The sequence below is a fragment of the Patiria miniata genome, unplaced genomic scaffold, assembly GCF_015706575.1.
Source record: "Patiria miniata isolate m_02_andy unplaced genomic scaffold, ASM1570657v1 HiC_scaffold_20, whole genome shotgun sequence".
Lineage (NCBI taxonomy): Eukaryota > Metazoa > Echinodermata > Asteroidea > Valvatida > Asterinidae > Patiria > Patiria miniata.
The window spans coordinates 27,778,231-27,805,276 of NW_024037059.1; the positions used below are offsets into that span (position 1 = coordinate 27,778,231).

At 39.3% G+C, this 27,046-nt stretch overlaps 1 protein-coding gene and 1 long non-coding RNA gene across 2 annotated transcripts; both read right to left on the reverse strand.

The window, feature by feature from the left end:
- Positions 1-1,347: 1,347 nt before the first annotated feature.
- Positions 1,348-27,046, reverse strand: LOC119728438. Its single transcript, XM_038200678.1, has 10 exons — positions 26,792-27,046; positions 26,477-26,671; positions 10,857-11,039; positions 9,403-9,480; positions 6,877-6,981; positions 6,129-6,299; positions 5,827-5,910; positions 3,962-4,012; positions 2,225-2,272; positions 1,348-1,579 (listed from the first exon to the last, which is right to left on the reverse strand). The coding sequence occupies exons 1-10, from the start codon at positions 26,849-26,851 to the stop codon at positions 1,436-1,438; spliced, it is 1,119 nt and encodes a 372-aa protein (XP_038056606.1). The 5' UTR covers positions 26,852-27,046; the 3' UTR covers positions 1,348-1,435.
- LOC119728439 lies at positions 7,485-8,566 on the reverse strand. The gene is made up of 2 exons (XR_005271057.1): positions 8,368-8,566; positions 7,485-7,867 (listed from the first exon to the last, which is right to left on the reverse strand). It is a non-coding gene; the product is annotated as an uncharacterized LOC119728439 (long non-coding RNA).

Sequence of the window (27,046 nt, forward strand, 5' to 3'; positions counted from 1 at the left end):
TTTAAATTTACTAGCAAGCAATATCGAACAGTAACATTTCTAATTTAGATACTAATTAGAGAGGAAACAATGTTTTAAACATGTATTTATACAAGAAGTTTAGGGAGATTGCATACCTTTATAAGCCATTCGCCTGACGTTGGTCATCCATTGTTTCGTCCTTTATACAGAGCTGTTGTACATGTACTTTTAGCAAACCGAGCCACACTCAACTGGCGACCACATTACAAGCAAATTCGGAACAGAAGTAGAGCAGGGACCCAACGCAAGAAGGAATGACGATGTTCATTCCTTAGCAGGGCCTTTTATACTTATTTTACGGTTGAGTGTGACTGGCACAAATAAAAGAATGTCCCTTTAACAAAGAACATGCCTCCACTGCTGCCAGTTGTTACAATGAATCAATTTGGCGATGAACGCTAACATTTCTACTGGTTACATTTAGTATAATGTCATCCAATTTAAACCAAAAATTATTCAGTTAAAGAATATAAGTTTTAGAGGAAATAAATCTATGAAGAACAAAATGAAAACACTGCGATGACTCTAATGATTACTGATCGCCCGTCGTTTTGATCATTATACACTATAACTGTATTTTAATGATTTTTGGAAGTGAGGAAGTAGAATCTAAATAATATAAGTTTGTTTACTGCTCTGCAAGAATACGAGCGGTCATGCTTTTCCAGATGCATGATGGGATACATCCATTAGTTTTCCATTAGCTTTTTTTTGTTAACACTTTGAAAGCAACAAACAGCTGTACTATAGTGGAAATTGAATTTGTGTCCTAACTTCTAACTTAAATTTGAGTCTTTCAATGATAATAAAGATCTTAAATCTAAAAATCTATCTAAAATCTATCTTAAATCTAAACATCGCTAGGGAAGTTTTACATGCACTGATTATAAGATTAACAATCAACTATCCTTCCTTTTAAAAAAAAACCCAACTAACTCTGAATGCCCAGTACAGGATACTGCGCTGACTGTGATAGACTGTCTATAGTGCCCAATGCGTGTACCAGAAATTATTCTGCTCTTAATATCTTCGAGGAGTACAAATCATGTTAAGTAGACAAACTATTTACAAGAAATCCGGTTGTCAGGGATATTTCCAAGTCGTCAACGTGAAATGAGAATCAACAGCACGAAGCTATTATAGTGAATATATCATGGGCAAAATAAAAACCGTTTATACACAAAATTGTCACAGTATTTGGGTTTGGCTTGTGACCAGAACGGGTCATGACTGACTTTGATGGTATCAAATTAAAAGGGAGAAACAAGGCCTTATCTATTGAGCGATGTGTCATGTGAAAAGGAATATGATTGATTGTCTTTTTATTAAAACATCTTTTTGACAGTTTGTGTTTACATGCAAAATACAACTGTGTTACAAGTAATCGCAAGACGATTCGACAGTAACTGTAGTCTTAATCACTTTCGCTACTGGAATGTGACTTCCTCGAGCTTGTGCCGGGCTTCAAAAATGGTTGCCCTGTTTCGGTTTCGGGTTCGGGTGCGTTGGCCATGGCTACATCACCAGCACCAGGAACAGGCTCATCTATTTCCTGATCCTATAGTAAAAAGAATACAATTAGACACATGGTTAAATACACGACTACAGAATTGGTACGATGGACCTGGTTTTGTATGCACAAAGTTCATTCACGACTGTGTGTCACGTTTTTTGTAAAAGGCCAAAGGAGTGATCTGTTATACGGTACCCTGTGGAGCCATAAGGAACAACAGACTGTGTACGTCTCCACAGGGCAGTTCCTATTGGAAAATACGTCTCCAGAAGGTTACTACGAAATGTATGTATTCACTCAAAAACTAGGAATTTCTAAGGTGTGTTGATCCGTCGCAAATTGAAGCATTTTATGCATATCAAGTCCGAATTTCAGCTCAATATTCCTCCATGGTTAAATGGAAAAACATGGACCCTTCAGGCATATAATATCCCGCTATCTAATGATTCATCTACGTTTATAGAAACCATAAAACTAGGAGGTAAACTGAAGAATAAATCGAAATCTTCATACTGCGAAATCTTTAGTATATTGTGCTAATTAAGGCTTTTTCTGCTTACTTAATTATAATACGGTAAAGCATGGTTTGGATGACTTTCAGTCGACACGAAATATGCGGCCCTGTTTATGTGTCACTATGCAGCTACAACATGACACGAAAAGTAAAAACTAAAGAGGAATGATGCATACCTGATTTTCTGGTTCACTATGTACACGGAGTGCGAAACGGCCCTCATACTGTAGTAAAGAAAGCAAAGAAATTAATTAATGACTAAAGGTCTATGTCTTTTCGATGAACAGAACGTAAGGGTCCTCCGCGTTATCATTATTTTAGGAGTTCCTGCTTTAGTGTGGAGGTGTAGTCATGCAAATGATCAAGCTCATGTACCAACAAACTTCAAAGTGCATATTTTGTCAGATCTGTTGGTACAACAAATGTACAAAGTTATCTGTTTTAAAATGAGGTCAAGACATCAGCGTGACGTCATTTAGATTTGTTTTTACTCGTAACATTATTTATTTACACCAAGTTTTATGATGATCAGGCCTACCTTTATAATGTGGTAAAAAAATCATAGGTTAATGACGTCATAGTGACGTCACAAGTTTGTACTTTTTTGCGCTAACAGCTATGACCTAACAAACCTATTTTAAAAAAAATCGAATTAAGCATACAGCTGCCTTTCCATATGCGCGTTTGAAGTCCGTTTTTTTGTCCGTTGCGTATTGATGCCCATACAACAAACAAAAACGGACTGAAAACGCGCGTATGGAAAATAGTGAGATTTGGCGATACTCTTAAAACTATATATAAAAATCGCATGATCACGTCATCATGAAGTTATTTTAATTTTCGTCTATGACGCATCCTTGTCTATGATTATACAACGTTTTAATCCAATCAAATGTAGTTCTCTGTATATGCGACCTAATCCACCTTTAAAATGGCGTCACATGAAACTTGATGACGTCACATGACGTCACTTGTAAATGCACACATGTACAATGAGGTCTTAGTTTGTGTTAAGTTTGTCTGAACATGTAGAATGGAATCTTTAAAATTCAAATTCTCATTAAAATGACGTCATCATGACGTCACTTCGGTTTTCGATTAAAAAAATAACATTAACTGACTACCCACCAAGTTTAATGACATTCCGACATGTGTTTGAAAAAAATTAGCATTTTTGATGTCATATCATGATGTCACACACGTCTTGTCAAGGTTTTGTGAAAATATCTATGGCCTTACAAACCTATTAAAGAAAGAGTTTTGAACTTAGCCTATCCCGTTCGTGAGACGTATACTTCAAAATGTCAAAAATGCATGATGACGTCATTATGACGTCACCTCAATTTTCATCTTCATCCCGTAATGTGTACATGTACATATATTTTAACCCGATCGGCCTGGTAGTTCTGTAGATATAGGCCATTGAAAAATTGACCTTTAAGATGGTCACACGTGGACTATGCCTGTGCTTACTTTGAATGATGTACGACAAAGCTGAATGTTAAGACTTGAATAGATTGTATTAATTTGTTGCTTTTTGGGGTGTTTTGATTTTGTTTAATATTTGTTTCTTGATATTTCGTTTAATTCATACCAAGTTGAGTGTTTATTTGTTTACTTTTCAATTTACATTTTAATTGATTTTTTTTCTTGTTTATTTGGTTTAATTGTATAACTGAATTAAAATTTCCTTCCAATTATTCCCTAGTTTTCCCAGTATTTTCTTCAGATTTGTATTGCTTGTTAGGGTGACAAACGGCCCAAAACGTTACTTCCGGAGCAGCCTTTTGTTGCGCGCGTTATACCTACTACCTTTTCTTAAAGAAATGTGAAAGTTTGCATTTCGAAAGAATCTAAATATGAGAAAATACGTCTCACTCAGTTAATAAGGCCTTGGTGAAATTGGTGTATACCTTTTTTGGTTGGCGCTTTCGTAAGAGCAGTAGCCTCAAATAGCCGTCATACTGTAGCAAAGAAAGCAAAGAAATTGACATTCCTTATTAACGGGACCCTACTCATACAGACTTGAACTACATGTATAGTAGGCGGTATAGAGGAGACTTCATTGAGACAAAATGAATGAGGGTACTGGCAAGGGTGGGTCTGGGGGACCAACAGGGGCCATGCCCCCCCCCCAAAGAAAACACAACCATTTTTTTGTTAAAAGTGATGTCGCAATATTATAAAGGCAGGCACTGCGTTCACCACCATCTTTTCCTCAAACACATTTGGTTAAAGGGAATGTGCAACATTTGCTTTTGCTGCACTTTTTCGGGAAAATATTGATTTGGAGGATTAATATGTTATAGCAAATATTCAGTGTTCAACTGACTTGCTTCGCGTTTTGGGTTCAGAGGTGCTGGAAAATCCAAGAAAACCAGCCATGTTCTTGTAGTCTGGTTACCTAACCCCACTTAAAATAAAATGAAGCAATTTATAGACTTGGGGAATTGTAAGGTCAGAGAATCAGTTTAGCAGGCTTGTACCCTATCACAGGTGTGTAATAAATCGCAAAGAAAATGCGCAATAACCAAATATGCCTTTTCATTGAATGTTTTAACGTGTATACTGTATGTTTATATATTTAATGTTCTGTATTGTAGGTATTTGAAAATTTATGTGCAAAACGAGAAGGAGAATTTCATGCTGAATTGAATTAAAGTGAAAAATAAGGAGCAGGTTTTGAAAAAGCCAGTTTTCTCCAACGCGGGTCGGCCGACCGGCGAAAATACAAGTTTTCTTGAAAATGTCAGCACAGCAGGAGCCACGATTTTACAGGATGCTTTAGACTACCACTAGTCCCTTTCAATCCAGTAAGGTATTTCGTGGTATAATTTGATCATTTCGTTTTTGATGTTTGCAAATGTTGTATCTTCCCTTTAAAGTGGTCAGAAATTGCCTCAGATCGCACCACAAAGCAAGTAGCATCCAAAAAAATTCAAGGCCCTTAAGCGGGCCCCGAATTTTTCTGTCGCACTCGTTTTTTAACAAAAAGTCAGTCAAAGTTAGCCGAAAATTGGCTAAAACGGTCACTATGCCCATTCTATCCGGGTATATTCATCTGTTTCCATGCCACGCGTGGATCACAGCATTGCAAGTGAAGGCTTTCTTTAGACTAGCCGTTTTGATGACACTGATGCTTATATGCGTCATAGGCGTAGCCAGCGGGAGGGGGGGGGGGAGGGGTATACCCCCCAATATTTTGTAAAGACTGCCTTTTTTCCATTCAAATGCCCTTTTTTCAACGGGCTTACCCCGAAATAATTTGTAAAGAGTGCCTTTTTTTTTACGAAGTGTCCTTTTTTCTGAACAAGTGCCCTTTTCAAAAAAGAAGTGGTGCCCCTTTTTTTCTGGCATCTGCCGTTTTGGGTGTCTTGTTCAGAATTTCCCACATGTATCGCCCTAAAAAGCACCATATATTGGCCCTATGTGTGCATAATTGTCGGTTTTGAACAGCGCCCCCATCGACAGATGGTACCAGTCCCCCACCCCCCCCCTCCTTTTTTTATTTTACGGAGGCCAAGTGTCCAGAGAAAAAAACCTGTCTACATTTCACAACGGATGTGCAAGTGCCCTTTTCAACAAAATATACAAACAACTGTGTTTTATTGACTTTGGGACAGCGCCACTGTAGATTTTCACTACAAGTAATTATATCCATTGCTTTTCGTCATGGATCGAGAGTCTCCACAGGAGTTTAAATTGACTTGCTCTAATGCTTTTTTTGTAAGGATTTCCAAACATCAAGTGCAATGCGGTTCATTATTTGGTCACTTACCAAACCAGCCCAAGCGGTACATATAGGCAGAAATAGCATTCTATAATGATACTCGTACATCGCCACCAGTGCGTCATTACATCCCTGCACGGTAAAGAAACCAAAGTAACGATAGTTTAACGTTTTTAAAAGTTACAAACTTCTCATAAAAATATTTTAAACAATCCCCCCAAATTGGTGTGCGTTTGACTTTTGAGACTGCTTGACCGTGTCAATACACTCGTCACAGAGCAACGAATTTAACGACATTTTCTCTAATTAAATCCACGTCCGATTTTCACGAACAAAGTTAGCTTAATTACCTTAATATAAATTTTGCTTATGTTAATTTTATCAGCAGAAGTAGCATTCACACAGCCGTCATCCAGTAGTTTGAAACAGGTCACGGGCAGTACTCGGCCACCGTACATTGGTGAGCTAGCGAAGTAACTGTTGAAGTAGTCAGCATAGCCTGTAGCACCGCAACACTTTTCCTGCATGAAAATATCACATGATTATGAGCATCAAAGTTCACAGTTGTTGGCCGCGAATAATGTGAAAGCATTCTACTCTTTTTTTTGAAATCCGATGTTCAAGGACAAGTGATTAACCCCAACATATCAGCGCCTTGCTAATGGCGGTTGGGTCAATCGAACTCATGTCGCAGCTTTACATGGATTTACGCTACTGACGTATTGAGCGTAGAATATAGTCGTCAACCTGCTTGTTTAGAAATGATTTTTTTAAATTTCCTTTTCAAATAAGATGTTATTTCATAACTTCATAATGAATAGACAATTAAGTACGTAACTTAATTGATAAACAAAACATAAAAGTAAATGACAAAGTTAAATAACAAAGATAAATGAAAAGCAAGAAAGTTATGAGGAATATGTTAGAAGTCCTGCAAGAACTTATGAAACACTCTCTTCCCCCCTCCATCCCAAGAGAGAAATTCCCAAGTGTTCTCGTTACGCCCAACTACCACATTCCAACCTAAGATGTTCCATTAACTAAATAAAACAAGAATGTATAAAGCAATGTAAAAACCAATTCATTTCCATAACTCACATTTATCTGGAGTCTATTAATTGCATCAGTGTCAGCGGCATAGCCTGGCATCCCATAGAGCTCAGTCACATGATCGTACAGTATAGGCTCTACCGTGCCTTTTATCTTCGGGAAAAGAGGGAGATTTGAAATAAAATCAAAAATGCTATATCCGCGAATTAACACTGGACCAAATATGAATGGTAAAATTGGACATCTAAAACGACTTTCTGATCTGGTTTAATAATGTTACGATACTAGTAAAATGGGTCCCGAAAAAAATTAATCGAAGTTCGCAAATTCATTCTCAAATTACTTTAGAATGCAGGGGGAGCATCGTATATGAATTCCTCAAAGTCAATTTCGACACTTAAGAAGCTTCAACAAATGCTGTGCATCTGCCCATAGGGTTACGTGTGTGCCCTTATCTCACGCAAGGTCTGTGAGGTGTTCGTTCATCCATGAAGAAGGGCAATGAGCTGATGGAATATCCCACTTTCAAAGCAGGGGTGGGGGACTAGGCTGCATAAGAGGAAGTGGTTGTTGAACATAAACAATTGGCGACACAAGTACTGATGTGGTGACTTCATTTATTACTAAAAAAAACAATTGATCTACGGGTGTACATATATTCCTGTTTTATTTTATTTCACACACGTCAAACAAGGCGTATGGATAAAAGACAATTATAATATACAATAAAAAACATCAAAATACACAATACAATTACAATGGCTATCAGGAACAACTAACATACGTACATGTACATTCATATACATGATTTTTAACATAAAATAGTTCGAATTTGGTGGCAAAAGTAAGCTCTGGCAATGAGATAAATGTGGCTAAAGATATGGCAGCTCTGACTTCCTCTGATTGGGCGGTCTATTGTCTCAAATCAGTCCACAGCTTTTGCTGTTGGCCACGTCTTCTCCGCGACAGCTTTGATGGGCTCACCTCTGTCAAGGGCACAATAGTCTATCTTTTTCTTCGTCCTTAACTCCATCGGATTCTAATAAAGAAAGAAAGGAATTAAAAAACATTTATATTTTATTTTTCCTTTTCTAAACATAGAAAATGCATACGGGGTCTTCAGCTTGTTAGGCCATCACATGAACATAACAGTAAATGGCGTTCCTTTTTGAGTTGATACCTCCAACCAAGTTCAACTAGGCTGCCAAACATTACAGAAATATCTACATGAATAATAGTAAGTCATTAAAACGTGTGCAATTAGTGCACACCATTGTTCACCCACGTACAAACACTGTCTAATCACACCTAAACAAAAGTGGACTTGGCCAGAAATCACAGCGTGCCTTGCTCAAGCCACGCATGGCGTGCCGAGAAAGCTGCTTCCATCGCATAAGAAGCCAACTTTTACATCACAGTTACAATGTCTTCTGATAAAGTATCTTCATATTTTTTTAGATGCAGAGAATCTTTATACTGTAAGCTTGCATATCATATAGTTTTTAGAGTCCCTGAGGAATTGTAAAGGGGAGAACTTACCGGAGAGAAACAGCAAGTTGGCAGCACAACGATGGGAGTAGGTCGATTATCATCTGTTGATCGTACACGTTCCAATGCAGTTTCAAACAACGCTTTTGATTAGCGCAAAAACTTTAGGCTGAAATGGACGGGCTTTAACATTGGCCAATCAACTTCATTTTTACATCAGCTTTGGACAAACTCATGCTGTTTATTTTATAGCTCGAAAGAAATCGGTAGAGGGCGTCCAGAGTTGTGAGTTCATATGAGCCGCTTTGTGGGACAGGATTCTTCGTGAACATCGTTTTTCCATTGTAAAATTGGAGATACCGACTGTTTGTACTTGAAAAATGACGGATCTTTAAAGTAATTAAAAAAATAATCTAAAAATATCATTAAATAGAGGAATAATGAACTTTCAATTTGCCGAAAGAACAAACTTGAAAGCATCGAGGGTTCAAAAGTTATGTTCTCAAAAAGGAAAAAAATCGTGCTTTTTTTGGAGGTTTTCTGGAGGATTTCCGCTTTGCACAAAATGCAGCGGAAGCCTGTCGCTTAGGTTGCGCTAAGAAATTCATATCGGCGGGCCAGGTACGGCGAGATTTCAACATTTTCCGGGGGATACCCCGGACCCCATAGCAACCCGGACGCCTTCACCAACCACCCCTCCCCTCTTATAAATACCCCCCCCCCGGCCCCTCGCCGTTTCTGGAAGTTCAAAAAATATAAGCAGAGAAATGTTATACCAGACAATTGCGGACCCAACATTTATAGAAAGGAGGCGAAAATCGGACATACAAGCGGGGCACAAAAATGTGCTCATTGTCAAAATGTCCGTCTTTGAAGAGACTAAACAGCAGAGGAAACAGGAGAAAAGATCAGATGTACCTCCTAAAAAAAACCTGTGAAAAATACGGGGGCGCGCCGGCTGCGCCCCCCCCCCTCCCCCACCCTGCACCCGACATTACTTCATTTGAATTTATTTTAGTAATTGGTCGGGTTTTATTCGGCATTAATCGAACCGAATAACTGCGACAGCCTTTTGCACTGACTTACATTGTTTCCAAAGATGATGTGGAATCCAAGGAAACCGCCCGCCGCCAAACACACTGAGATGATGAGACAAGAAATGTACTAAAATAGAAATAAATAATAACAAATATCAGAATTTATAAAAAATATCAGGGACAACAAACCAGTTGGTTATTCTAGTATAATACAATGTATTGGGTTTTTTTTCTATTAGAATAATACAAATCTTAATTATACTGCACCTTAAATTAAAATAATAATAATAATAAAATAAAATTGAGAATTGATCTTGACGATGTTTTGAGAAAAACAATTAATGTGTCGTTCTTTGTGTGATGTAAGTATGTAAACGAGTGGGGAAAAAAACACTCCAAAAGAATTGTCTTCCACATGGCTCCTTGAAAAAGTAAGAAGTTTCCCTCTTTTAGAGTGGTTTTCCACTATGCACCACAATAAAAAAAAAACATTCCAAAAGATGAAAACTCACAAGAGTGAGGCTCTGCTCTTTCAAAGAGCCATGTGGTGGACACCTCTTTTCGAGTGGCTTTTCACATTTAAAGAGTATGCGTGTTAATGAAAATATTGTGCCCTAACCCTTTTGTCCTGGGTCTATGTGCCACGATTACCGGTGTTTACCCGGTCACACACGCGCACCGATTGCGCTTTCTAGTGTAGATATATCCGAGCACTTTACAAGGCTGTCAAGAATGCACTTAATTCAATGTGCTACTGTTCAGATAATCACTGGCCAGTTGCGTTGCACAATGGCGTACGTGCACAATGGTTTAATTGAAGCCTCTTGTGTGTGAAGTGATCGCGTGCTCGAAAATTGTACACAATGAAGGGGAAAAAACACCTTTTTGGCGTATTGTACACAGAACCGTCTAAGCAAGTCTTGTAAACAGGTTATGTTATGGCTTTATACAATGATCTTATTATGAACAGTTGGAAGTTTTCTGTTCCTGATCTTAGTACAGGGGATTGATGGTTTTATCTTTGACAAAGGACTAGACAATAGCCGAAAAATCAAACGCGTGGCGGAGGTGAATCGTTTTACAAGTTGGCCATTATATTTGAGGGGCAATTTGTTCGAAACTTGCACTTGTTATTCTCGTATAATGACGCCAGTCCCTGACAGCCTCCGAAGCGCGGTAGAGGTATCAACAAGACGTCCCAAGGTCGAAGACTGGGTTTGAGGATCTCATTGATAGCTATAACATAGCGCATTACGAGCTTGTCATGAACTGGCTGTATTATAGGAGAATAAATCCCAAACCCAGTCTTGGATCAAGGTTGCCCCCCTCCGCTATGCCCACGTCGGTTATCTCTGATGTTGTTGTACGTATTTCACTTTGTTGGAAAATGTTCGGTTCCTTGAAAAGCTTATAGCCTACATCACAGGCGAGGATGAACATACCCGCCACGACTATTATGATCACTAAGTGACGTTTCAAACGTAAAAGGTAAATCAGACCCACCACTTTCTTGACAGCAGATCTGTGATTTTCGATGGGGCTGCTTTTCTCCAAGAGATTCGTCAACAGAACGACACATTCATTCAGGATAGTGCAAACATAGATGGCCATCTGTAGGGCCTCCAACCCTTCGAAGAGGTGTGGGTAAGGTAATTTGTCGTTTATGGCGAGGATCATGCTCATCGTCTGTGAGTCGAAAATAAGATGAAAGAACAAGGAAGGAGTAAAACAGTACCTGGTGTGCGGATAGTGCACCTTAATATAAAAGCAGGGGGCAGGTTATTCCTGGCTGTGGCGTTCCTATGCTGAAAGTTCGGAGAAAGCAAAAGGAGCTTTGTATTGTTTGCGAATTTGACCAATCCCAAGGTGCCCCCCAAAAAGGAAGCCTCCCTAAACAATTTAACACCTCGTGCAAATCATGGGTATCCACTCCGTTCACAAGTACCCCCTCACCGGCAAAGGAAGAAACAGTTGGGGGTGACGGGACCGACGCCATCTTGCCTGACTCCAGTTCATTTGCCGCGAAGCGCGGCCACTGCGTGTACATAATAAAAATCCCCTGGGGTACGTGCGTCGCACACAAGGAACGGTGCACGTCAACCAGCGAAATTGTTAGTAAAAGGGCGTCCTCTTTCGTCGGCGCACGGAGCCCTATCCTGGGCAATCTGCCAAATTTAACTTATTTGACCCTATATCTCTCTGTTTGAAATGGCTTACGTGCATGCTCTCCTTTATTACCTGAGCTCTGGCAGAAGATTCTACATGTCACTTGGTGGTCGGGCGGTCGGATGGTTTGTCTGCCTGTCCGTCTCCGAAAATTCACCAAAAGTATGGTGTTCCATATGTGCCATGGGCGTCGCATTTTTCAGCTCTGGCATGAATCATTTTGATCGATTTCATACAAGACTTTCATGAAAGACGACCAAAGCTTGTTGTGCACTCGCTACAACTTGTGTTACTTTTTGTGGTTTATTTTGATACAGGATAAATGCTCTGCCGCATCTACTTTTTGTATACACCAGAAACATTACAAGAACCCGTTTCAAACTGGTGGTCCAATGTCGCGCCGACCAAAAGTAGTCCTCAAATTGTCGGTTTTAATAATGAAAAGTCCGAACGTGAACTGAATCAGAAACAGCCAAATTTATATGCAATAGGTCTACTGATTGTTGCAGTCGTTGCATCTTCAGAGTCTCAGACGTGGCGTTCTAGTCAAGTAGTCCGTGCATTGGAAGTTCGAAAGTATGAAACCGAAGTCTTCAGGTCGACTTTTTGGTATTACTCGACTCTGGAACGCAAAGTTTAAGTTTATCAAAACGTGAAACACTGATAGTCAATTAAATGTGATGGCGAAAATTACCTGCTTTTGCAAGCAAACGATGTTCTGCGCCAATGCATGTGTTTATGTATATTATTACAGCGGATTTGTTTGTACTCACCGCAACAGCAGCATGGCTACTTAAGGCGAGGCCTGTTAAGAAGCCCATTGTATTTCATGCAGTCCGTTAGCACAGTGTGTGGTAGATCTCTGTTCGAATCTGTGCGATAGTATCAGTAAAACTGGTATATACGTGCTTTTCAAAATTTCAATTTTCTTATATGAACGAAGTATGGCCTAAATGCATATAACTTAGCGCACTCCAGTTCAGTCAACAATGTAATAATTACATGTATAACACATGTTTTCATGACTAGGAACCTAGAATATAAACAAAGGCTAAAATAAAGTAAATCGTGAATTTATTTCAAGCAAACGTCAAACGTGAATTAAAAGTTTCTGCTTCAGAAATAAAAAACAATTTAAAAATGAACGTGGGCAAGAATTAATGCAAACATCCTATACGGTATCTGCCAATAAAACAAGCATCATTCACGGATTTCACAATTATCAAGTTCTACCCTGTTCATTGGTTTTTTTTTCAGTTTGAAAGGTATAGGCCTATACAGTAAAGTATGGAGTCAAATTGAAACAAGACAGGGTGAGTCAAAAAAAGCAAAACCCTAAGCCAAAGAAACATAAATTAGGCCAATTTAATAAATTACTTTTCGATGAAAAAAATTGCTCAGTCAGTTCAAGTTATATCACCATTAAACGAAATGACACACAAATCAGCTTCGTCCAAAGATGCGATTTCAAGAATTGTCGTTACAATTGTCTTCTAACGTCACCACCAATAAAAACTGAGTTCAATAATAAAACAATACTCACCAAACTACAAGGTCTTAAAAAAAGGGGGGGAGGATTTTATTAATCCTATTGTTAGCCAAAGCAGGTTATGTTATTGTGTACTACAGTTGTCGAACAAGTATTCTTTGTCATTTTATTTGTTGTTTTAAACACCCAGAACACACAATATTTTTTTTTACAAAACTGATTATAGGGTCATTTCGCCAAGCTCAATTCTCAATGTGAATTTCGAAAAGCCACCACTAGATTTCATTGAAGGTCCAGAATAATTCAAAGTTTTAGCATACTGATTCGTGCTAAATTTTTGAAATTCGTCTTTGAGTTTCGCTTGTTTGACTCACCCTGTAAAGTCGAAAGAAATCAGTATCCAACCGAAATATATATTATATATTGGGGAGGGGGGTGCAACCCCCTCCCTCCCCCACTGGAAATTTGTTAGTCCTTTAAGTGACCATGGTTAACGAGCTTAACAGAAATTGGGCGCACCCACTATAGCTCCTTACCCAAGCGGCGTACCCAGGATTCTCACCACATGTGGCGAGTGGGGGATGTTATAGTGCACTATAACATCCCCCACTCGCCACATGTGGTGAGAATCCATGTGGCGAGTGGGGGATGTTATAGTGCCCTATAACATCCCCCACTCGCCACATGTGGTGAGAATCCTGGGTACGCCGCCTTACCCAAGCGGCGTACCCAGGATTTTCACCACATGTGGCGAGTGGGGGATGTTATAGTGCCCAAGCGGCGTACCCAGGATTTTCACCACATGCGGAGAGTGGGGGATGTTATAGTGCACTATAACATCCCCCACTCGCCACATGTGGTGAGAATCCTGGGTACGCCGCTTGGGTAAGGTGCTATATGTACAAATGTCATTTCATCGTTAGACTACATAATATTTACGCCTAAACAAAATGCGAATTTTGAAGCGACAAAAGTTTTTAAATGTTGCAGTCATGGCAATAACTTGTACACGTTATGGAGAAAATCATCCATTATAACTTACCAAATAGACACCAGAGTGTAATGTTGAGCCTTGATTCATTAAAATCAATACAAAATGTTTCCAATCACTAGTTTGTAGAGCAAAGAAGTCGACGACGCTGAGCCGTCCAGTATAATCTACCCGTTAAACTCTGATCACGCGGCAATTTTATGCAATTCGACGGTAATATATAGAAAGAATTCCATCACGTGATGCTGCAAAGGGAATTTCCGAAAGGGGAGTGTCCATCACGTGGTGGCTCGCCCTTTGTATTTCGAACACTATTAAAAGGTTGAAGCTGCGTTCCCCTTGCTCTTCAAGAAACACGATTTTTTGTCTATTATGTGATACATTTACAACTTGTATGCTATATTCCCCTTCCTCCCACATTTTTGGACGTTTGTAACCCTATAACAAAAAAGGGTTTTTTGTTTGTTTGGGGGCACAAACAGATCGGCCTTACGATCAGATTGGTTCCCAGTACGTGTATTATCGATACTGATTGTGGGATGGGAACCAGTCTATACCTAGCGGAAACGGTTCGTTCAATCCACTGCTTTGAATTGTGGTCGGAACTTCAAACTGGGAATAGTGAGTCAAAGGTCAGAACAATGTAAAGAGCTGCAGCGCATTTTATTTCAAATTTCAAATTCGCGGCAAGAAAGTAATTCAGGTAAATCTTCCGTGTGTTACAGGCGCGAAGGCTACAACACAGAATAAACCCTTTTTTCGGTTTAAATGCATCTTATCACGATATGTGGCGTAGTCAGGAATTTTTCAGTGGGGGGGGGGGGGGGGGGGGGGGGGGCGCTGGGGGGGTCTGAAACATTTCATGGGGGGCATCATGTAGATCAATGATAATTTTTTTAAAAACTCAAAATCTCAGTGGGGGGGGGGGGGGGGACTGGGGGGAAACAAGGTTTCATGGGGGGTATCGCCCCCCCCCCCCCCCACCGTGGCTACGCCACTGCATGTGACAGAGGGAAACCCCCCCCCCCTTTTGTGCTGGTCATTGTGTTACCAGATCTCAGGAATTCTTTGAGATATCTGGGGGCGGGGTGCTTGGTAGCAATAGTCTTGGGTGTGCATGTATAGAACATTATCATGTTGCGGCCATCATGATTTTCCCATTCAAATCAACGTAACGAAGCGAGGCTGGTAGAACAATTAGTCTGGTTCCTTTTTGCACAAAAACATTATCATTCAGTACCATTAGTGGATACAGGGAACATGACTAAAATGCAGCATGACAAAGGTCTATATGGTATAGGGAGATGGGGGGGGGGGGGAGTACTCCTCTGTCGCATAACGTGCTGGGTATATTCAAGCGTACATGTGTCGTCCATGATATCCGAGCAGATTATGCAAAACAACGCTTTTTGATTCTGTCCATTCAATGGGCGCCTTCAATCGGGTCTTGATCTTCGGTAACTCGTTTTATGAATTACAAACATGGGCAAGACAGATCCGAGGATTGTCGAGAAGCGAACCGATTCCTTAACGTATTAGTGTATAGTCTCGGTGTTATGGGCTAAATACATCAGTATGTACACTGCAAAAACTGTATTGCTAATTTAACAACATTCGGTATCTATTGTCGATTCGGTATCTATTGTCGATTCGGTATCTATTGTCGATTCGGTATCTATTGTCGATTCGGTATCTATTGTCGATTATTGTCGATTTTCAAAGGGCATTTTTTACTCTTTGCCAGTAATTCATTTACACCAATCTTTGTCCAAGCAAAGACCCTAATTCAAACAACATTGTGTAATGATGACGTCATGATAACGTCATCCGGTGTTTTTTTATGGGCAATTAAATTGTGACACTTTTAATATTTAAAAATGCATAAGAAATCAACCGTACGCGTCTGCAGCATTCTGTTGCCGTCATGTGGTAGAATAGGTTAAGGTCTTTATTTCATTTGGTGTGCGTGAAATCAGGTGACCCTTGCTTCCGGTCGAAAAGGCCAAACCGGAAGTGGCTTATTATTTAAAAGTGGTAATAGATATAAACTTGCTTTTAACGGTGTTAGTCTCTTGGCTGATAGTATTTTTCAAATCATCTACCGATGACGTCATGCAATCTTCGAGCGCCCTCTAGCGACAGGTTGAAAATTTTCAAAAATGTATTTTGAATAGATGTCTGTGGCGAAGTTTGTCGGAATCGCCTAAATATTGGCGTATATGATGAACTTGACCCCCTTAGAACGTGTGAGAAGTTTTAGGCGTATGACGTCATCAGACCAGAGGTTATAATGAAAAGACCTTTTTTCCTTTGAAAATTCTTGGAAAATCAACCATGGCAGTTTTTATATTAGTTTTTACTTTAATTGTCTATTTAAGGGTAGGTCTAAAACGTTTCAAAGCTTCGAGGCAATAAGCGAACTCGAACATGCCTTGCGCACGCTTAAAACTTTAGGTTGACAATGCACAGGACGTCTACAATGTACATGTACATGCACGTACGTTGTACATACGCACATACATCGTATGTCAGTCAGCCAGCAGCGCTAGCGCACGTGTTGCTAAGGTCAAATCCTGACAAAGGTGACCGTTTTAGCCGATTTTCGGCTAACTTTGACAAAACTTGCACAGGACGTCAACAATGTACATGTACATGCACGTACGTTGTACATACGCGTACGTTGTACATACGCACATACATCGTATGTCAGTCAGCCTGCAGCGCACGTGTTGCTAAGGTCAAATCCTGTCCACAGTGACCGTTTTAGCCGATTTTCGGCTAACTTTGACAGATTTTACGTTCATGCATGCGCATAGACAGGGACGTATTATATCACTCTTGGCATTAATCTTTGTCAGACATCATTGAAAGCTGGCATAAGCATAGTCCCTATAGCCAAGATGTGTCCCGAAGAGTGACGTCATGGTGACGTCATCAAGTGATTTATTATGGATTTATAAATAAATAAATTTTTCTCACAAACTTTGTACACAGCTTTCTCCACAAGTCTTTCCCTATACAACACTGATATATCTTACTGAGTAGTTCTGAACTTCGGCCGAGAATTACTATGAGAAGGAAAAAGAAATCGTATGTTCTTACGCCTGTCATTTGATTGAAAATATTCCCAAGAGTTAGAATAGCAAGTAATATTTTATAAAAATGTTTCAGTTCAAAGGCAATTCACGTATTTAAAGGTGCAGTTTTTCTAAAGTGGGATTTTTAACCAATTGACTTTGTACACGTTTTCAAGCCACTATTTTCATAACTTGGCGATCTGGAATCGTCATCAAAGTTACAGCCAAGGAAGACCCTCATACAAAAATTATGCCAAGACTATGACATCATGATGACGTCATCATCAAGTGATTTATTATGGATTCATGAATAATTAATTTTTCTCATAAACTCTGTACACAGCTTTCTCCACAAGTCTTTTCCTTACAACACTGATATATCTTACTGAGTAGTTCTGAACTTTGGCCGAAAATTACAATAAGAAGGAAAAAGAAATGGTATTTTTTACGTTTGCCATTTGATTGAAAATATTCCCAAGAGTCAGAATATCAAGTAATATTTTGTAAAAATGTTTCAGTTTAAAGGCAAATCACATATTTAAAGGTGCAGTTTTTCTGCTGTGGGATTTTTAACCCATTGACTTTGTACAAGTTTTCAAGCCACCATTTTTATAACTTGGCGATCTGCAATCGTCATCAAACTTACAGCCAAGGAAGACCCTCATACAAAAATTATGCCAAGACTAGGACGTCACGATGACGTCATCACCTAATTTTTTATTGATTTTTGAACATTTACGTGCATATTGTGAAGTCTTATATCTACAGAAATGTAAGTCCGATTGGGTTGAAACTTGGTATGTGGCTATACCAGGATGTGTTATAGATTAAAAATGAGGTGACGTCATGATGACGTTATCCTGAGACTTTATATGAATATTTGACTTTTTTGACCTTTTAGCCATATCGCCCGAACGCAACATGCAAAATGCAAAATTCTTTTTTCCATTTGGTCTGTTAGGTAATAGGTATTCGCACAAAACTTGAAAAATGTGTGATGCCATCAAAATGCGATTTTTCAAAACTCATCTATGGAAAGGTCCAATTGTCAAGAAACTTGTTGGGTAGGTAGATAATTGGACTAGTATGCAAAGTCCGAAGTGACGTCACGATGACGTTATCAAATTTTATGTTCATGCATATATTCAGGGATATTATTGATTAAAAAAATCATAATGCGGAAAAGCCCTGTGTTCTGTTGCAAACAGACATAGACCTCTAGTTTTTTTCTTTTTATTAAAAAGAAAACAAAAACATGCACTTCTCATATCAGGCGTCTATCCTGTGTGTACTTGTGCACTGGATTAATAGTGTATGTCAATAAAGGTATGTTGAATGTTTGCTTAATATGCAAATAAGCTATGTTTGCTCAGTCGTATCTCCAAATAGTAAAATGCTGATAAGACACCATTTGGGTGATATCAGGGAAGTTATTGGCGTTTATTTTGCCATGATTTGCTCTTTATGGCATTCAATTGTACAGTGGCACACCTGTTTTGGAATTCCAGACTGCAGAAAAAGACCTGGTTGACAAAACCTTCGTTAATTATTAAAATTGTAATAACTGAGTTTGAAAATTTTGAAATTCTTTTTAACTTGAACTCAACTCTCTGACTGTGATGTATGTACATGTATAGGTTTTTAAAAGTATAAATTTTGTAAGTCATAAATATGTGCATTACGCACTACTGTGTTCATACTAAGTTTTCTCTGATTATGTACTGCACGTACTTAACATCTGTTGCAACAGCATAAATGTAGCGTAATTGACCTTAACATTTCTGCTTTGTGAAGATTTATAATATTATGAGTATACATGTGTATCACCCAAAACGCGAGGCTGAGGCCAGTCAATGGTGCTGGCTACAAACTAGGAAATCTGGAAAAAGATAGAAGTGAAAGTATCATAAGATATCTCCTCTCATTTTGTTTGAATAGTGAAAGATTATTGGTAGAATGGAAGCAAAATTCAGGTAGGGAGTTCTAAAGAGAGGCAGTACGTGAATATGATGCTATTAGATGGGGAAAAAATGACAAATTACTGGCAGTACTAGTCTTATAAACTACATTATTGAATGGATTAATTATTGAGTTAATTATTAAGTTATCATTTGTTTACAAATGCATAAGGTTGTCCCAAATACATCGAATATTCGATTGAGGGGGGGGGGGGGCTGGAACATTTCATGGGGGGCGTCATGTAGATCAATGATAATTTTTTTAGAAACTCAAAATCTCAGTGGGGGGGGGGGGGGGGGGACTGGGGGCGATAAGGTTTCATGGGGGGTATCCCCCCCCCCCACCTCACCGTGGCTACGCCATTGTATGTGACAGAGGGACCCCCCCCCTCTTTTGTGTTGGTCATTGTGTTACCAGATCTTAGGAATTTTTTGAGATATCTGGGGGCGGGGTGCTTGGTAGCAATAGTCTTGGGTGTGCATGTATAGAACATTATCATGTTGCGGCCATCATGATTTTCCCATTCAAATCAACGTAACAAAGCGAGGCTGGTAGAACAATTAGTCTGGTTCCTTTTTGCACAAAAACATTATCATTCAGTACCATTAGTGGATACAGGGAACATGACTAAAATGCAGCATGACAAAGGTCTATATGGTATAGGGAGATGGGAGGGGGGAGTACTCCTCTGTCGCATATCGTGCTGGGTATATTCAAGCGTACGTGTGTCGTCCATGATATCCGAGCAGATTATGCAAAACAACGCTTTTTGATTCTGTCCATTCAATGGGCGCCAGAGTGTCCTATATAGATACCAATGGTAAGAACTTAACACTGCAGTTTTTGCAGTGTATAATACAAGCATGTTATTCAACACGAAATTCACGAATTGTGTGTGGTTGTGTGTACGTGTATATGTAATTGTAGGTTCATGTCACACTTCCCCAATTCTGCAATAATTTCATCAAAGATATCAAGCATCCTGAAGTAAACATAAAAAAGAGGGGAAACTCTAGACGACGCTGCAGTAACTGAAACACAGAGAAATGTAACTTTTGCACTCGCCTTGGCCTAAATTAATAAAACCACATGATGCTTATGATTTGTAGGGGAAGGTTAGCCTCCTATAGGTCACTGGGTGAAAAAGATACTGTCGGTGTTGAAAATAAAATATGGAAAATCCCTGTTCAATTATTTAAAGCCGAAGTGGGAATTTCCGACGGATACTTTTAGCGTTATCAAACCGACCCTCGTCTGAACCACTTATAGTTGTTATGTGCATATCTACGGACTTTGCACGATGTTAACATTATATGCTATGTCCCCGAAACAAGTTCAAGAACTCAACCATCCATCCATACTGAACATTTTCAAATGCGGAATTTGAGCACTTCCAGTATAAAATGGTCAAAATGATCTTTTACCCAGCTTTCTATTGATATACATTACCTCACCATCGGCTCAGGCCATTATCCGCGTCCTATTGCCCCTAGCCGGTTTAAATGTACTTGTTTAAAAAAAAAAGCTAAGCACATATTTATTATATATAACAAAACCACGCAGTTTATGTCAGACTGCGGTACACTCTTTTCAGTGTGTTAAATTTGAATTTATAGTGCAAAATATTCCAACAAGTGCAAGCAAATGCAATTAAAAGTGAGCTAAATCGTTGCTCCGGAAAGATGGTAATATTTCATTTGACAAAATTAGCAACTTCGAGGCTCATGCTGTCCACCGGTATGTGTATAATGCATTATTAGCAAAAATGATGTCGTGTGTAAACTAAGGAGAATAATGAATATTGCTTAATTCATACACTAAAGAGTTAGGACCAATTTCGTCTGTAATCGGTATTTAAGTTGTTCACTTTTGGGCCAAATTAATTTCATTGCATACTACATGTACATGCAGAATAATGCGTCAAATTTCAAATTACCAACTCTGTGCAACTCCATGTCAATTAGTTTTTGAGATTGGCTTGAAAATAAAGTTGGAGTGCACAATAAGCTCTGGTCGTCTTGCATGAATGTCTCTAACGTTGACCGGAGATTGTGCGTGGAAGCCCGGGCCGCCGCAGCCACATGCCCTCGAGGCCTTCCACGCGAAAATCACGCTGCGCTATTAATCCGTTCCAAAAAATTGACCAAAATTAGCCCCTAACAGCTACCCCATAAAATATTGCGTGCTTTTTTCACGCGGTATTTTTTATCGCGCTGTAGCACGTGACTATAACACAAGGGCGGATCCAGAATACAATTTTTTGGGGGGCCCAAAAAAAATTTTGGTCCCCCCAAAAAGTGGGTCAAAAAAATTACGGCGTGGGGTTCGGGGCCCGCTTAAGGGCCCCGAATTTTTTTTGGATTCTAGATGCTCTGTGGTGCGATCTGAGGCAATTTCTGACCACTTTAACCAATGGTTTTTTGAGGAAAAGATGGTGGTGTACTCATTGCCTGCCTTTATTGCGATGTCACATAAAAAAAAAAAAAATGGTTTCGTTTTGGGGGGGGGCCATGGCCCCCTTTGGCCCCCCCCCTGGATCCGCCCTTGCTATAACACATTACTGCACATAATTATCTTGCCTCAATTTACAACATTTTTTTTCATAAACAACTTTACTGTAACCAACAATTTCTGATAAGTATTTAATTAATGTATTTGTTTGCTTTGTTTTTAATTAAAATTTTATGATTTTATCAAAAACATCTTCATGGATTTTATAGACAGACAGACAAACCAACTGACCGACCAACCAGGAAGTGACATATAGAAGCTCCTTCCAGAGCTTAAAATGGTCGGGACTCAAGGGCGGATCCAGAACACAATTTTTTTTTGGGGGGGGGGGGAAATTTTTGTTAAAATTTCCCCCAAAAGTTGAATCAAAATTTTCTGGCGTGGGGTCAAAGCGGGCTCCAGATTTTTTTTTTTTTGGATTCTAGATGCTCAGTGGTGCGATTTGCGGCAATTTCTGACCAATTTAATCAATTATTCTTAGCAAAAGATGGTGGTGTACGCAATGGCTGCCTTTTTTGCGACGTCACTTAAAAACAAAATTGGTTGTTTTTTTCGGGGGGGGGGGGGCTTGGCCTCTTTCCCCACTTGATCTGCCGTTGTTGGAACAAGTATGGACTATCCAAAACTGATAATTTTATCTGTGATAGTTGCAGTAATGATCGCAATGGGGTTTTCCACTTGATCAAAATGATGTCCTTATCTTTATCACGTTATGAACCTTAGACGACGGCGGACCTTAAGACGTACCTGGGAACTCTATTAGTATTGAAGGTACATGTACCATGTTGAGTGCCATCTCAACCGGGGGAGTTCTTATCTAAAATCCATTGATAACTAGCTTTGTGACATTTGTTAAAGTCTACTTCTATTAACTTATTTTGGAACACTTGTTTACTTTTGGTTGGCTATACTTTAATGATTGTATACTTTGGCAGCGATCCAGCATAGAGGAGTTAATTGTTTCTTTTTAGGGGAGGGTTAGTTGTGGGCCTGAACATGTTTCAGTTGTATTTGTTGTGCACGTACCATGTACTAACGGTAGACTCGACCAATTGCAATGGTTCAAATTATTTCCTAACTTCGTTTTGTTTTGTTCTACCAGTGGTGTAAATGTTGTTGAGCTGTTAAGAAGACATTGTTGCAGCTAAGCAATTAACAGGATATGAAAAAGCTGCACAAATGAGAAATAAATCCACGACTTTTCATACGCAAACTTTATCTTATCTGCTCGACGAACGAAATTCGTCTTGTTTGCAGCATTTATTGTGTGTATCAAACGTTATCCGATAATGTCGGAATAAAACATCTAATGGCTCCTTTAGACGTTTTATTTCTTATCAAATTTCGAATAGCTTATCACCCGATTAGAATAAAATATGGGGTTAACAAATAAATCAAGTTGTCGAATAGAATCATAATTGTAATATGTACTTGTACATGATCGTATTTATTTTTACTTGTACGACGAGCATTCTTGGCGTTATGATTAGGTTATAAATGTATACAATTATATTTATTTAACTGTTTCAATGAAGAGTGGACTTCACCCATACTGAGTGTTTAAAACCCTGCGCAGAGTGACGTACCGCTACCCTTTGGGCCCCAGGTAGCGTAATTTTTATTCCTAGGAGGGTTAGGGGCAATGTCATCAATAATTCATGTTTATCCATGAGAACGGACAATGACATCAACAGCATTGTTGTTAGTTACTCAACTAGTTACAATACATTAAAGCATTTTAAAGAACGGTTGTCGTCGAGCTACCACACAGTAGCCTAGTGGATAGCGAGATGAGCTTATGGATACAAAGATCCCTGGTTCGAATCCACGTCGTCGCTGCTCATTTTCATCAGCTATTTTTCTTCTCCAAATTTGAGATAGTTTTAAATTAAGGGGAATATAGAACGAGAACCTAAGTCTTGCAATGATTCAAAGGAAAAACTGAATTATTCATGACATTGCCCCTAACCCTCCTAGGAAAAAAAATTACGCCCCCAGGTAACCGAATTTTTTGAAAAAAAAATATTGAGCACCAATAATGTTCACTTCCTATCTAATCCTCATTCAACCCTTGCCAAATCAGCTGGTTCAATGAACTTTGCAGCCAGGGCTACACCCAGGCCGTGTCAACAAACTTTCGACCAGGCCTCCTGCCAAGTCTCTGCCACGTGGCTTTTTGTTGTATTGCTATGAATAGGGTCTTGCGTAGTGCAGGAAAGTAGTTGTTGTAAAGTTTTTTTTGTAAACGCTGCGCAGGGTTTTAATTAAAAAAGTAATCATACTTTAAATGGTTAATATGGCAAGACTATGTTTACCAGCAAGAAGCAAGCTAATGCTACGTGCTTTTTGATGATACCTTGGTTGACCTTCCAGGGTTACATATCATTGAGCACCATTGTCTTGAAAATGCAGTGCAAAATTGGGGTTGGTTCACTATTAATGTCGAACAGAATAGTACAGTGAACCGGAGGACATTCGAGAAAAAAATTGATCAAGACTTATGTTCTTGTTGAATCACTGAATTTTATTCACGAGTAAAACATTGTCCCGCATGAGGTTTTGATTTGCCCTCATTCCCGCACTGAAGCCAGTTAGGCTACGACAATCCTACATGTTGCGCGGTGGAGTGCTGAACACTTATGTGCTTCAAACGACCCAGCAAAAGAAGCAGACCTCAATGGTTATTATGCGCACTTCCCAAACTTTTTACAAATACTCACAACTATCCAATGTGTTTGATACACACATCACATGAAAACTTATTTCGCTATCCTTCATTTTCTGTGCAACTTTTTGGGGATTAACCAATTCCTCTTTTGGAGAAAATTCCGTACAAAGATGGCCACCCTTAAAAGTAGTCCTGACACCCATCGCCATTTTGAAAATGAACGCCTACGCTCCGTTGCAAAATAGAGCAATTTTAGGGCCTAATTTCATCCTAATTTCACAATAATGCGAGCTTGCATTCCTCTGCACTGCTTCCATTTTTTTTTACAAGTTCATGCATGGCCCTCAAAATGTTCAAATATCGGATAATTTGAGGGCATGCATATCGTGATTTTGCCGGCGTAGGCAATTTCGGGTCTTTTTACTGACCTGCACCCATCGGGGTGGTTCAAAGCAAACTCTTGTTCGTAAAAGAGTTCTCACAGGCGATTTTGAACAGCAATGAGACGGTGTGCTGGTGCGCCATCTTGAGCCCACCACGGATAATCGGGAGATTCCATTTTCCTGGCGATAAAAGTGGAAACTGTTTTACTCGTGAGCAAATACTGGGGCTGATCAGACCCGGTACCCACTTTGTTAATTGAATGACTACGCCTAGTTTACGAAACATGGTCATGAATCACAAGTTTACAAAACTCTAATAAAGGACGATTCCAAGTGTACAAAACATATATAAAAAAATGAATGTAGGCCTACATGTAGTTTGCAAAACACTAATAATGATTAAAGTCTACAAATAAAACCCCGTGAAATAAGTTTACATCTGTCGGACAGCAATCACAGCCATACTCGAATTAGTATTAGAACAACCGTTTATGTAAATCATGCGAGATAAAAACGAATTGTATCAACAAAATGATGTGATGTTGTAGCGCGTTTTCGGGGCTCCATTTTGTTTAATAAAGGACAGACCAAATACAAGGCAATATGATTTGAGTCTTGAGCATGGGGTTTCATAGTCTATGTAATAGACCACGGCCGCTGCCGTAGTCTATTACGCTGCAACAGATTTGCTGATTATTAGGCAAGTAGTTGAGTGGGAAGAAGGGGTTACCGTGCACCCTCGAAAATCAACTTCTAATTGACGTCTCTAGATCAGAAAAAATGCGTAGAAAACGATTTGCTATGTTAAAAAATTAAAAAGAGTCCCACGTATTGTTTTAATGAAAACTAGTGCCGCCATTACCGAAAAAAATCAATTTTTCACTATATCTTAGCCAAAATTGCAGATAACTGAACGAATTAGGTATCTAAACCCATGTTTTCAAGGTGTAGTATAGTGTTATTCCAGAGTGTGTAAATCGAATACGTCCTGGTTCAGGCAAATTCATCTCAGGTGACGATGGGTGTTTCTCTTTTGTGGTCTTTTATGATTTGTTTTTATTGTTATTAATTTTGACATCGACATTATGTACATCGGGTACACATAATAACATTGCTCATAGCAAAGTACTCATAGTATTGTATTGTATTCGCAGCAGAGTACCCGTGTTTGTACACACGGAAATGTTACAGATAACTTCAGGCATAACGGATTTTACACAATCATATGCATTAACATAGGTCATCGATAATCCTTAAAGTATAATCTGAGCCAGAAGCCCGAAGACTAAAACTATGACTATGAGTATATCCGGTGAAAACAGCAATTTTATCCAATAATTCAATTAAAAAAAAAACACAAAGGGATAATGCATAACATTGACTGTACACAGTACCTGGCTTGCAAATGGTTTTGCCACGAAGATGCACGTATTTGTCACAATTGGATCAAACCACTCGTATACACCATCCTCTCACACACTTAGGCCACGCCCACAAATTCGAAAGGGGGCTGGACACATTACACTAGGGGGCGCTCTTCAGGATATAGGCGTATATCAATATATATACTCGAACTTACATCAAAACGGCGCATTTTTATAGCTTTTGTACTTTGTCCACCTTTCAGTACTATTGAATACATTTTGGTTGTTGGGATGTTCTGAAATTACTCAAAATCAACATTTTTTTCCTTCTCATCACGAAGGGGGGGGGATTCAATAGTCCACCCCTGGTCAAGAAGTGGCGGATATATACCCCCACCCCCTTGATTTACGCCCCCTGCATTGCATGAACCCTTTAACGTGTACAAGCTCTCAGCACCTCTGTATTAAACAGACTCAATATTGCTACTATAACTTGCACAAGTACAAAGACTTACCGGCATATCTTCGGTATCGTTGTTGGTATCGCTGTGAAGGCAGAACTGGAAACACTCCAACACATGTACCAACAGAAATAAACGTTCGTTGGTGATCACAACTTTGACGTAGATCAACCGAAAATCTGTTACTAGCCATGGAAAGAGGGTTACGTACGGCATGGTTCTGTTGTGCACGGCTGTGATGGCAAAAACCTGCTCGTTGGAAAAGTGCACAAAAAGCATGGGAGGAAGAAAGAAAAAAACAGTATTAAGTACTGCTGGTGCAAAGCCCTATACATGCAACGTGTAGTGGTTTTTTTAGCAAATACTCACCATGCCACAGACGTGTATAACGATGGCAAAGAATTTATCGCGCAGCCCTTTGCGGTTCATTTTGACTCGCTCTGTCTGGAAATTCCTGTATTGACAAAGACCAATAGAATATATTGCTTATGCTGGGGTCACACATTCCCGGTTTTTAAGCCGACTCGCCGCGACTATCAATTCTTGAGTAAATCGGGGATGATTCTTGGCTGCCTCGCGATGGTTTATTTTTATTCGATTTGATTTGATTTGATTTCCGTGCTG

Coding starts and splice junctions, on each gene's coding strand:
- LOC119728438 (XM_038200678.1), bottom strand. CDS start 26,851: ATGAACCGCAAAGGGCTGCGCGATAAATTCTTTGCCATCGTTATACAC. Junction 9,481..10,856: donor GATCTGCTGTCAAGAAAGTG/GTGGGTCTGATT, acceptor TTTCTATTTTAG/TACATTTCTTGTCTCATCAT. Junction 6,300..6,876: donor TTAATAGACTCCAGATAAAT/GTGAGTTATGGA, acceptor ATTTTCATGCAG/GAAAAGTGTTGCGGTGCTAC.